At 43.7% G+C, this 12,473-nt stretch overlaps 1 protein-coding gene across 3 annotated transcripts in view; it reads left to right on the top strand.

The window, feature by feature from the left end:
- Positions 1–7,302: 7,302 nt before the first annotated feature.
- The window catches only part of CDHR5 (cadherin related family member 5), a 52,533-nt gene continuing 47,362 nt past the window's right edge, over positions 7,303–12,473 (top strand). The window contains exons 1-5 of one of the 3 annotated variants that reach the window (XM_074954758.1): positions 7,303–7,671; positions 7,922–8,097; positions 10,475–10,525; positions 10,889–10,981; positions 12,265–12,363. In XM_074954758.1, coding sequence (XP_074810859.1) covers positions 7,590–7,671; positions 7,922–8,097; positions 10,475–10,525; positions 10,889–10,981; positions 12,265–12,363 — 501 coding nt within the window. In that variant the 5' untranslated portion in view covers positions 7,303–7,589. The remainder of the gene's footprint in view (positions 7,672–7,921; positions 8,098–10,474; positions 10,526–10,888; positions 10,982–12,264; positions 12,364–12,473) is intronic. The other 2 variants (XM_074954755.1, XM_074954757.1) reach the window with 2 other exon arrangements.

Genomic DNA, 12,473 nt, shown 5'->3' with positions numbered 1-12,473 from the left:
TAGCAGTTAAAGTCACGGGTGGTTAGGACCTTGGGGCATCCGTCAGCCTAGCCCGGGCTGCCCGCCGCAAAGGGACAGTGCGTCCTAGCGGTTAAAGTCACGGATGGTATAAAACGGGCATAGCTGGCACCTCACCAAACATCCCTGGCCATCGGCTAACAAGCACTTAAAGAACCATTTCCACATCTCACAGGCCAGCTTCCATTTATTGCAGCATGTGGGAAACCATGCTGTTGTAACTTTCTATTACAAAAACATTAGAAAAATCTCAAAGGAGTATTTGGAAGAATTTTTATGTGATTAAACCACTAAAAGCAGCATGGCTAAAATTTTCAAACCTGGCTTTGATAGCACCTTGATTGGGATTTTCAGAGCAGTTTAAGTGAATTAGGTGCCCAAATCCCATTGAAATTCAGCCCTATATGTTTAATTAAGTGCCTAATACATGGAATTGGACTCTTCAAATCTTGCCTATATTCAAACATAGCCTCAATTCAGCGAGAGTCCAGCAATTGTTCTAGTGTTAACCCCTAAGAATTTGTTTTCACTAGGAAATGTAATCATGTTTAAACATGCTTTAACAATTGAGTTAGCTGGCACAATGCTAACCTTGCCCTTGTCTGCAGTAATCAGTCAGTTAAGTCACATTCTGCTTTGTGCCAGCCAGACATGATGCTGAATGGGACTTGCACTGCCCTAACCTGGCCACTCAGCACTGTGCCAGCTAACTCAACGGCTAAAAGGCAAAGTTAAGATATGATTACATGCCTGGTGAGGAAGGTGCCTCAGTGTAGCTGGGGTTTGGACCTGCTGCGCTTATTAGAGTTTACCCTGATTACAAGGATTATCCTGATTAGATCTACACTTAGGGGTCAGCACTAGTGCTAGCTACTGATATACGAATCAGGGTTATCCCCAAGTGTAGACAAGGCCTAACTTTAGGTCCCCAGGTTTGAACATTTTTGGCCCAGCTGAACAGCAGTGAATACAAGGCATTGTTATTCTGCACCCATTTCAAAGGGAACAAAGTTACATTCCTCTTTATATGACTCTGTCTCCCACCAGAAGACAAGCTGAGTTTTGGATGATGCAGGCACCTAAGAGACGGAGGAAAAGAAAGAAAAATGATGTAAAAAATGGTGTGCTGTTATATTGCCAAGCAGGAGAACAAGGACTAAGATGGTAGAAGCAAATAACAGCTTCAGAATTGTTGTTAGATTGGAAATCACTAGTAGCAGCATGTAAAGGAGCAGAGCACTCCATGCAAAACACAAAGCAAAAAAGCATGTGTTATTCAGCCTTCCCCCCTGAAAATAATCCTCAAAACAGAAGAATGCCCATAAGGTTTGCCAAGTGGGGTGAATATCGAGAGGAGCGTTTCAGATTAGATTTCTTACACTCCCTTCTGTATTTAAAACCCCATTATGAGAAATTGCTTTCCAACTCCACAGCAGAAATAAGAAATGACACAATCATTGCAGGTAAAAGACATGGTAAAATGTAATCTCACAAAGCCAAGAGCAAAACCAAACCAAACCAAGCCAAATCAAAAGGGGGGGTGGGGAGCGAAGTCTGCAGAGATCCTGGTCTTTTCAGCAAGAAGAAAGTCCACCGCTTGTGAAAGTGATTGGATTTTGTTCAGATTGGCTAAACTGATTGTTTTAGTACAGCGTATACTCTCCTTAGTCAAACCTGGGTTCACCTCACAGACTACTTGTATGACCTTGGGGAGGTCACTTAAGGGTCTGTCTTTGCTACCCAAGCTTAAGCAGCCCCACTGCAAACCCCTACCCAAGCTACCGTGCCCGGACTGGTGCTGTGCCCACCCACATGTCACTATGGTTTCTGGGGACACATCCCATAGTTCTCTGCGCTGCAGTAAACTGATCCACTCTGATTCTTCCCCAGTGAATTGTAGGAGAGAGTTCGTCCTTTGGGGACACGGTGGGGAGGAATTGTGGGAAGGCTCCGGAGGACTATCAGCACTCAGGGATTTAGCCTGCGGATTATCCTCACTGCAGTGTGGGCAGTGTTACCAGCCAGAGGTAAAGCAGCACTCAGGTTTTAGCCTAAAGCCTTAGGCAAGTCAGCCAGTCTGGGCTGAAAGCACCACTAAACTCCAGTGTGCGCTGTGTGTGTGGAAGGGAGACAGGTTAAGGGTGACACCCAAGTAAGAGGCCTGGTTAACTCTCTGTGAAGACAGACCCTTAGAAGTCATTGGAAAATGAGTTCCCACCCCCTGGAAGACTGATGAAAACAAGAAGTTTTTGTTCAAATTTTAGCTGAAAGTTTCAAAATTTCCATAAAACCACAAAAGTGCTGAAAACATTTTTTTTTTTTTTGCTTTTTATCAAAAAATCAAATTTGGAGAAAGCAGCCACTTTCCAAAGGTTTTGTTTAATCAAAATCCCCGTTTTCCATGGAAAAAGTGTATTGAGACAAAGATTTTCAACCAGCCCCCACACCTCATCTCTGCACCTTATTTCCCCAGGTTTAATAGGGGAAGATAATCCTCCCTTTCTCCCACTTTGTTTAGAACATGAACTCTTCAGGTCAGAGTATCCAGTACCGGGTTTACAATGGTGCCAGGCCCACACTCAGACAGGGCCCAGGCACCCAGATTGTGACCCCACCTCCTGCTCTGCCCCAGGGCCCTGCCCCTGCTCAGCCTCTTCCCCCCAAGGCCACACCCACTGCTCACTCCTTTCCGCCCCCTCCCACCCTGCAAGTGCTGGGCGGGGCCTTGGGGGAAGAGGCCGAGTGGGGATGGGGCCTCAGGGCAGAACGCAGGTGGAGTGTGGGGGCGGGGCCCCAGTCCAGGTGCCGGGGCCCACAAAAGGTTAATCTGGCCCTGAAAGTACGTCATTGTGTGTGTATGCACGTTGCCCAGCACAATGGGACACTGATTGCAGAGAACGATTATTATGTCCCTAGTCACAGATATCATCCTAAAATACAAATTGCAAAGAGTCAGGAAAGTAACAAGCTTCAAATTATCCATCAACCATTTCACAGCCAGCTCTCAAGTTCCTTGCTTTGTAAGGTACTTAGTTACCTCACCATTCTGTTACGGAGATTAAACCTATTTTCACACTCATCTAGTCTCATTCTCAGTAAATTTTTTTCTATTAATGATTCTCATAAGTGAATCATACCCTACTAACAAAAGCCACCATATTCTCTGCAGCCCTCAAGACTTCTATCCTGAAAGTGGCAGCCTTGTCTCGTTAAGTAATGACCTTGCATTACACAAAGAATCCAGTCTGCTTCGTGGCTGGCTCACTACAGCAATCAAACCTTTTAAACATCTTTAGCCAACGTGTGCCACACAAAGAAACATCAAAATGAATTAAAGCTTGAGGACAATGGCTTGTCATGAGAGTGCAAGATACTGGGTATAATAAGAACATAAGAATGGCCATACTGGGTCAGACCAAAGGTCCATCAAGCCCAGTATCCTGTCCTCTGATGGTGACCAATGGCAGGTGCCTCAAAGGGAATGAAAAGACAGGTTATCATCAAGTGATAATAAAAATCTTTGCTTATCTTCAAGGCCAAGCCACAAAAAACTGCTGTAAAATTCCTCTTAGGAAAGCTTTGCCATGTGCAGTATGACGGTCTGTAACCGCAATTACAAGACTATGGTGAATTTTGTACAAAGTATGCCTTGTGAGGTATCATTTGAAAACAGAGAAGTAACTGGTCATTATTGCCCTGGTAAAATAAGTGTGGCAACATTGTATGTAAAGTTATAAAAAATTCTACTGTATGACATTACTGAGACATATTCCAAATCTGGGGAAGCAGACACAAACCCAGTTCCTCAGAGAAAAAGGCAAACTGATGCCTCAGCCAGGTATCAACAAAATCAAATGGACCATCACCTGGTTAAGTGGCCATTCTTTGGCAGGAAAAACGGTGTGAGTGAGAAATTTACACTTTGTCTCCTAAACCCCAGCTGGAGATGCTTCTCAAAGAAGGGAATAAGAATGGGGAACAGGTGCCCCCAAAATATTCCTCCCTTTCTCTCCATCCTCAGCAACCACAACATCTAGGGAACAACGTAACAGCTTTGGACTGAGGGAGGGATCCTGTCTGAAATGAATTCAGCCAGTAAGACAGCTGAAGGATGTGCTGAGAGACCTTTTGCTTTGAATTCACTTAGCTTGTTAAGTTAGGTATTACCTTTAATTTCTTTGTAACCAATTCTGACTTATATGCCTCATTACTTGTAACCACTTAAAATCTGTCTGTAGTAAATAAATTTGCTTTATTATTTTATCTAAACTGGTGTGTTTGGACTGAAGTGTTTGGGGAAATCCCATTTGAGAACAGAATTTGTGCATATCATTTTCTATTAATGAAATGATAGATTTATATGAGCGTGTGTTGTCCAGGAGAGGGCTGGGCTGTACAAAATGCACATTTCTGGGAGAACGTCTGGGGCTGGGAATTTTCTGGTGTTGCTTGAGTGTAATTCATGAATAGCTGGCCATAGCACTCATACAGAATAGCTGGGCTTAATTTACATGCTGGAGGCTGTGTGTGAGCTGACCAGCAGTGTTTGCTCTCACAGCAAAGCAGTGTAAAAGGCATCCCAGGCTGGAGAATTGAGTCCAGATTGTACCCTGGTAATGTCACAAGCAGTCAGATGAAAATCCAAAGGAAAGGCAGGGAAGGCAAGTTAGAAGTTGTTTTATTTGTATTATGGTAGTACCTCAAGATTTCACCTGAGGGCTTGTACTTGAAATGCTGCAGCTGGACTGCTGTAGCACTTCAATGTAGACACTACCTACGCTGACAGGAGAGCTTCTCTCATTGGCATAGGTAATCCGCCTCCGCGAGAAGTTGACAGAAGATTGTCTACACCCGGGGTTAGGTTGGCTTAACTACGTCACTCAGGAGTGTGGATTTTTCACACCTGAGTGATGTAGCTGGGTCGACCTAACTTTTTAGGGTAGACCAGGCCTGCAATGAGGGCCTCAATGTGCTAGGTGCTGTACATACACATAGTAAAAGACAGTCCCTACCCTCAGGAGCTTACAATTTAAATAGACATGACAAAGAAAGGTTTATTATCCCCATTTTACAGATGGAGAACTGAGGCACAGAGAGTTTAAGTGACTTGCTCAGGATCACCCAGGGACTCTGATAGAGCCGGGAGTTAAACCCTGATTTCCTGAGTGCCAGTCCAGGGCCTTAAAACAGAGAGCCATCCTCTCTCATTTTCCCAGTTCAATGCTTTCGCCACAAGACCAGTCCTCCTCTTCAAGCGCAGTAAAATCAGTGGCTCTCAACCTTTCCAGACTAACGTACCCCTTTCAGGAGTCTGATTTGTCTTGTGAACCCCCAAGTTACATCTCACTTAAAAACTACTTGCTTACAAAATCAGACACAAAAATACAAAAGTGTCACAGCACACTATTACTGAAAAATTGTTGACTTTCTCATTTTTACAATATAATTATAAAATAAATCATTTAGAATATAAATATTGTACTTACATTTCAGTGTATAGTACATAGAGCAGTATAAACAAGTCATTGTCAGTATGAAATTTTAGCTTTGCTAGTGCTTTTTATGTAGCCTGTAGTAAAATTGGGCAAATATCTAGATGAGTTGATGTACCCCCTGGAAAACCTCTGCATTCTGCCAGGGGTACACATACCTCTGGTTGAGAACCACTGCAGTAAATCAATAGTCCATGCATTCTTCTGTTACAGCCTCCAGTCATTCACCCTTTCACTTCAATGATCCTTTTAATAAGATTTTTTTAAAACCTATTTAGAAAGTTTTAGGTTTACAAATCTTTGCCAAGTAAATATAAGAGACAAAACAATAATGATTACAACAGTGAGTTTTTGTTCAGAGAAACATCATACAGTAATATCAGGTCTCTATTTAACAGGGTGTTACCATAATGCAGCGCGAGCCTCTTTACACAAATGACATTTTAAAGCACATATTCCTCTATTGTGCAATCTTCTCACTAACTAGCATCCTTGTTAGTAACTCCATCACTTGTTAGGCTCTGACATGGTGCATGATCATATGGGAATCGACTGACCTATTCACGCTCCAGTAGTTTTATAGAGAGACAAAGGGAAACGTTCTATGATAGAATTCGAATACTCTGACTGCTCCAGTGCCTTTCAGCCCAGGATGGCAAAATACTTTGCAGATATGGCAGCCTGCAGCATTTGCAAAAGTGATCGGCAATTCTGGGCACCCAGCTTGAAACAGTTTAAAGAGCGTGGATTTTCATAAAGTGCTAAGCACCGGCCCTCTGAAAATCAGCCTCCCTCAAAGGTGTCTCAGGTCGGGCAGCCAAAAAATACTTGGTTTCAGAGTAACAGCCGTGTTAGTCTGTATTTGCAAAAAGAAAAGGAGGACTTGTGGCACCTTAGAGACTAACCAATTTATTTGAGCATGAGCTTTCGTGAGCTACAGCTCACTTCATAGCTCATGAAAGCTCATGCTCAAATAAATTAGTTAGTCTCTAAGGTGCCACAAGTCCTCCTCTTCTTTTTGCAAAATATACTTGTCGCTTTTGAAAATTTAGGCCTTCTAACATCCCTCTGAGGTAGAGAAGTTTTATCAACATTTTACAAATGGGGGGGGGGGGGGACGGGGGACAGAGGACCTGATTTGCTCCAGGCCACCAAAGAAAGAAGCAGTAGAGCTAGTAGGAGAACAGAGGCTTCCTGCTGGTCCAAACAAAGCAGGAGTTCTAGCTCCCAGTCCATTGCACTACCAAGATCTTTCACTGTAGTTAAACATCCCAGAGAGCTATGCAACACATTGTAACGAGAAGCAGGAGGAGAACATAGAGAATGTGCTGGAGAACACGGCTTGCTATGGAGCTGAGCATAGACCTGATGTGGGCTGCATAGGACAGTACTGGCCAGTAGTGAGTCGAGATCTGACACGGAAGGTTTGCTTAAGCCCATATTATTTCTACCATGAAACATCCCCATGAAGTAGGGTGACCAGATAGCAACTGTGAAAAAACAGGATGGGGGTGAGGGCTAATAGGCACCTATGTAAGAAAAAGTCCCCCAAAAAAGGGACTGTCCCTTTAAAAAAACAGGTCATCTGGTGACCCTACCATGAAGCAGAGAGTCTCTATGGTACATCTGAAGTGCAGCCTTGCTCCAAATCATTGGCTCAGTAAAACACTCTAGCATGCACTCTGTGATTACAATCACACCTGCCACTGAGGAGCACTGGAGGAGACAGACAACGTAACAGGTGCCAACGTCCACCCCCCCTCCACTATATTTATTTGGGGGTATTCAACACCAAATCCTAACGCAGTTAAAAATCCAGAGATCCAGAGCCAAGAAGAATGTGGAATTCACAGCTTATCGCATTCTGAAAACAGGAACCAGTAAATGAGTCATAAATAAGTTAAACAATAAAGCGGGGAGGCAAAGGTTGAAGTGCCGAAGGTGGGAGTCTGCTCCAGACATGCAGTGTTCTTTTCTTCCTGGGGCAGCGAATGGGTGAGCACGCTTCAGTGACAATACAGAGAAAAAAAGTGGTGGATTAGATTTGTCCAAAGACGTGGGCTTCCTTCTGCTTCCTGCATGGCGGTTTCTAATCAGTTCCCTGCTGTTGCACTCCTTCTGCTGCTGCCCTTAACACAAGTTCTTGCACAGAGCACCACAGGTAAGTCCGCATCTGTTGAGTCCTACGAGCACGGAGGAAATTTTCCCCATGAGCAGATTATTCCATAACAGCCTATTGCAGGGTGTCTCGCACCTTCCTCTGAAGCAGCTGGTGCTAGCCACTGCCAGCAACAGGGTACTGACCTAGCTGGACCATGGGTCTGATCCAGTCTGACTGTTCCAATATCCAAAGAGAACTGGCTGACAATTTTGTGCCAACGCTGATACAAATGATTGTGTGCTTTTTCCAGAATGTTCTGTAGAAAATGAGAACCCAACAATAGATGAGAATAATCAGCTGGGGGCTATTGTTACCACCATTACAATGCAGCCTGGTGTCACAGTTACAATTGAGAACTCACCCGACTCCGGATCGTTTACCATTATTGGCAGAGAATTGAGTCTAACCAAGTCCTTGGATTATGAGGTAAGTTTTTATTTGGAAAAAAAGAGACAATTAGCAGATGAGTTAATACTGTAAAACACTCTTCATAGAGTACAGGTCACGTGAAAGGGACATGATCTAATACCTCTGACAGTCACAGCACAGCTGGCTTGTAAAATGGCGTCACCTTTTCCATTTTACTGATGTTCGGTATCCTGAACAGGGAACTTGTACGCGTAAATTCAACCTTTTCTGCCCCCACCAACTCTCTCTTTTTCAAGGGAACGCTGGGGGAAAGCCGACAGGTGCAGAGATAATAAGACAGAAAATATCATAATGCCACTGTATAAATCCATGGTACACCGACACCTTGAATACTGCATTCAGTTCTGTTCACCCACCCCATCTCAAAAAGATATATTAGAGTTGTAAAAAGTACAGCGAAGGGCAACAAAAGTGATTAGGGGGATGGAACAGCTTCAGTATGAGGAGCCATTAAATAGACTGGAACTGTTCAGTTTAGAAAAGAGACGACTAAGGGGGGATATGATAGAGGTCTATAAAATCGTGACTGGTGTGGAGAAAAAAAAGTGTTATTTACTCCTTCACATAACACAAGAACCAGGAGTCACCCAATGAAATTAATTGGCATCAGGTTTTAAACAAAGAAGTACTTCTTCATACAATGCACAATCAGCTTTTGGAACTCCTTGCCAGAGGATTTTGCGAAGGCCAAATGTACAAATGGGTTCAAAAAAGAATTAAATATGTTCATGGAGGATAGGTCCATCAATGTCCATTAGCCAAGATGGTCAAGGAAGCAACCTCATGCTCTGGGTGTCCCTAAACCTGTAACTTGCAGAAGCTGGGACTGAATAACTGCCCTTTCTGTTCATTCCCTCTGAAGCATATGACACAGGTCGTTGTCAGAAGACAGGCCACTCATCTAGATGGACCACTGGTCTGGCCAGTATACCTGTTCTTAAGTTCCCTACCCACGAAGTCTATTCCAGGGGTCCATAAGGTGTGTTGGAGAATATGGTGCAGGTTTTAAAGCAGAGACTTGTAACTGCATTTCAGTGGAGTTTGGATACTCCCCACGGCTGGTTTAATATCGTACGCATACATACACAAAATGACAACAGTCTAGAGCTGCGAGATGATTCTGTTCACCTTAGTGGAGTTCTAATTTGGAAATTGAATAGCAATTTAAATGGCAGAGTTGTTAACTATTTCACTGCCGATTATTTTAATAGCCAGCAAATGTGCCAATCCTAAACTGTCCCCAGCAACAAAAGCCTCCAGCTCCTTCCCACCCTCTCAATAGTTTCTGCAATGCAGTCCTGCTTTTCCCAATGTACAAATCTGCAGCATATCGAACAATGAAAGATTTCCTGTAAAAACAGACTCTGTGGGGGACATTGTACTCACTGTTCAATATTAACCTCTGTTTAATTTACCTGGATCTGCTGCAGATTTTCCAGCCAGACTCACTGTAATGCGGGAGCAATGAAGGGGCACTATAGCAGGGTGGATGTTAATTCTGCAGTCAGATAGACAGGGTTTTGGCTATGGGAACAGATGTAGCCATGAAGAAAGGAGCTGGACTGATTGGTATCTGTATAAACAGAAACCTCGCTGAGCATCAGCATCAAAGAACTCTCTCTCACTGCCCCACTTTTGGCCTGGTCTAAACTGGGAGGGGGAGGGGGAAAATCGATCTAAGTTACGCCACTTCAGCCTCATGAATAACGTAGCTGAAGCTGACATACTTAGATCTATTTACTGCGGTGTCTTCACTGCAGTGAGTCGACGGCTGACGCTCTTCCGTCAACTCCGCCTGCGCCTCTCACCCTGGTAGAGTACCGGAATTAACAGGAGAGCGCTCGGCGGTCGATTTATCGCATCTAGACTAGACCCAATAAATCGACCCCCGCTGGATCGATCACTGCCCGCCGATCCGGCGGGTAGTGTAGACAAGCCCTAGCATCATGCATGGGGGGGAAGTGTCCAATCCTATCTGCAGCTATGTAAATCTAGAGTAACTTCACTGAAATCAATGGAATGATTTCACACTGACACCAGTGTAACGGAGATCAGAAGCTAATTGAAGGCCTGTAAAAGGAAGAAAGAAAAATATCTTAAAAAAAAAAAAAAAAGTATAAACACAGCTGAAGCAAAGCACTTATTCACTAGCTTTATTTTAAGCATATACTTAAATTCCATTGATTTCAAATGAGATTTGTCCCTAAATCCCAACTGAAGTAAAAGGGATTTAAGCTCATGCTTAAAATGCACAAAAGCATGTGCTCAATTACTTTGTTGCGTCAGGACCGGAGTGAGCCACACCTGAGAATGTTGGTGCCACAATGGATGTTTTTAAAATGACAGACTTTTTGTTTATGTTTTTAAAACACAGGCAGAAAATGTATTACTAGTAACCCTGCTTTGCTGGAAAGGGGGTGTCGAGGTGAGTATAATTTCTAATATGGTGCCATATTGCTAGATAGAAACAGGACACCATTCTTGGCTCGGATGTTAACTATTCACAACACATACCCCTTGTGAGAAACTGCTCATTCTCATGGTTAAAATGTTGTCTTCTCCTGGAAAGAGCAAAAAAAAACCAACCCACTGTCCATGAGATTTCAGTGCCATCATATCCAAATTCAAACCCAGGCCTTCATTCAGCCTACAGCCCAAATGCACATGTAGTCCAGTTCCAATTCTGATTCTCACACGGTCTTCTCAGCTCATGCCTACCAGTCAGTGCCGCTCCGAACGGTCTTACTTTATTTGTGATTTTTCTCCCCTCTTCCTACCTCCCGACCAGGTCAATTCTGTGAATGTTGTAGTAAAAGTTGGCAATTTGAATGATAACAGCCCGACATTCAAGGAAACAAATATCACTACAAAGGTTCCTGAGGTAAGGGTTTTATTAAAGTGTTGTCATAATAAAGGGAAGATTACAGATCGAATAATTCCAATTCATGTGGGACTCTAATTTGGCAAGAGGAAAATGATTTATAAGCATGTATGCAACCTGTTCTCGTCCATGAAAATTAGAGGACCATGCTTCCTTGACATTTCAGGTTAGAATTACTGCCTGTGCAGTCAAAGTCATTTAAAACCTGACTGTCAGAAGTGCTGAATCTTTGCTGCTTCTGTTGACTTCAGCTGTTTTGTTGTAGGTGCTCAGTACTTCTGAAATCAGTCCTTAACCTATTTAGCCAAAATCAAAGCACACAGAGGAAAGCAAACTGAAGCCAAGAGTGGCACCTCTTAATGTGCAGCTTTCCAGGGGCTTTGTCTATGGAACCCACTTCTCAGTACACGTTACAGGTCCCCCTCTGTGCTGACTGTCACATTTCCTAAGGTAACTGCACCTCTGACCTCTTATGGGCAGCCTTGAGGGATCCCACCCAAGTTTCGGGCCTCTGGTGGTCAACTTTCTTGGGGCAGGATCTCACTATCCTCTCCCTTCAGACTTAGGCTGCAGATTTCTGCAATTCACTGTGATCACCTCAGCAGAACTGACTTGAGTTCAGCACCTGCAGTCCTGCTCTCTCAGAGGCAAGGACAAGGTTCATCAGCGACCAGCCAGCTTTCATAAAGCAAAGTACTATTTAGTCAGAACAAAAGCTCTGCACAGAGAAGACGCATCTTAAAAAAACAGGCAGTTTATATTCAGGCTTAGCTACCAGGTGTCACCCATCTTCCACATAGAGAGCCTGGCAGGTTTCAAAACACTTCAGGTCCTCTTGTGAGGCCTGCCCTTCTTGGTCACACTGATCAGAGGATAGGAACCTGTTGCAGCCACAGCTTGGGAAAACTTGGCTCTTTAGCTCAAGCTACAGCAGCGCCTGCTTTTAGCTCTGGTTAAGTCCCTGGTGTGTCAGCCAAGATGGCAGCTGTCACATCTACACCAGGGAATTTTAGAATACACACTTCTGCTGACACCATCTCAGTTCAGCAACACCAGTTCCGATAAGGGCCCTAGTGTAGACAATGCTCTGGGGGCATCCAGCATTTTTACCACCATGTCAATTAAATTTGGTCAGAGGTGGCAGTGGGAGGATTCTCTCTAATTCAAGAGCACTGACCCATACAGCACAAGGGGACTAGGAAGGATTTACCAGTGAGGACGCTATATCCAGCATGTGACCATTTGCCAAAATGGAAAAAATAATCATGTATATTTGTTTTGAGGATACAAAAGTGAATACGATCATTATACCCGACAAGAGCGTAACTGCTAGCGACGTTGATCTGGACAACATACAATATGAACTTACAGCGATCACCCCAGTGAGTATGTTCATTGCAAAAGCATAGAACTCTTTGTTAGTGATTTACACTGGCACCAACTTTGAGACAGGTGACAAGTGGGACATTCAACAAGAGTTGGTTATTTCACC

This window comes from Natator depressus, chromosome 6 (assembly GCF_965152275.1).
Source record: "Natator depressus isolate rNatDep1 chromosome 6, rNatDep2.hap1, whole genome shotgun sequence".
Lineage (NCBI taxonomy): Eukaryota > Metazoa > Chordata > Testudines > Cheloniidae > Natator > Natator depressus.
This window is presented reverse-complemented; position numbering and strand designations above follow the sequence as displayed.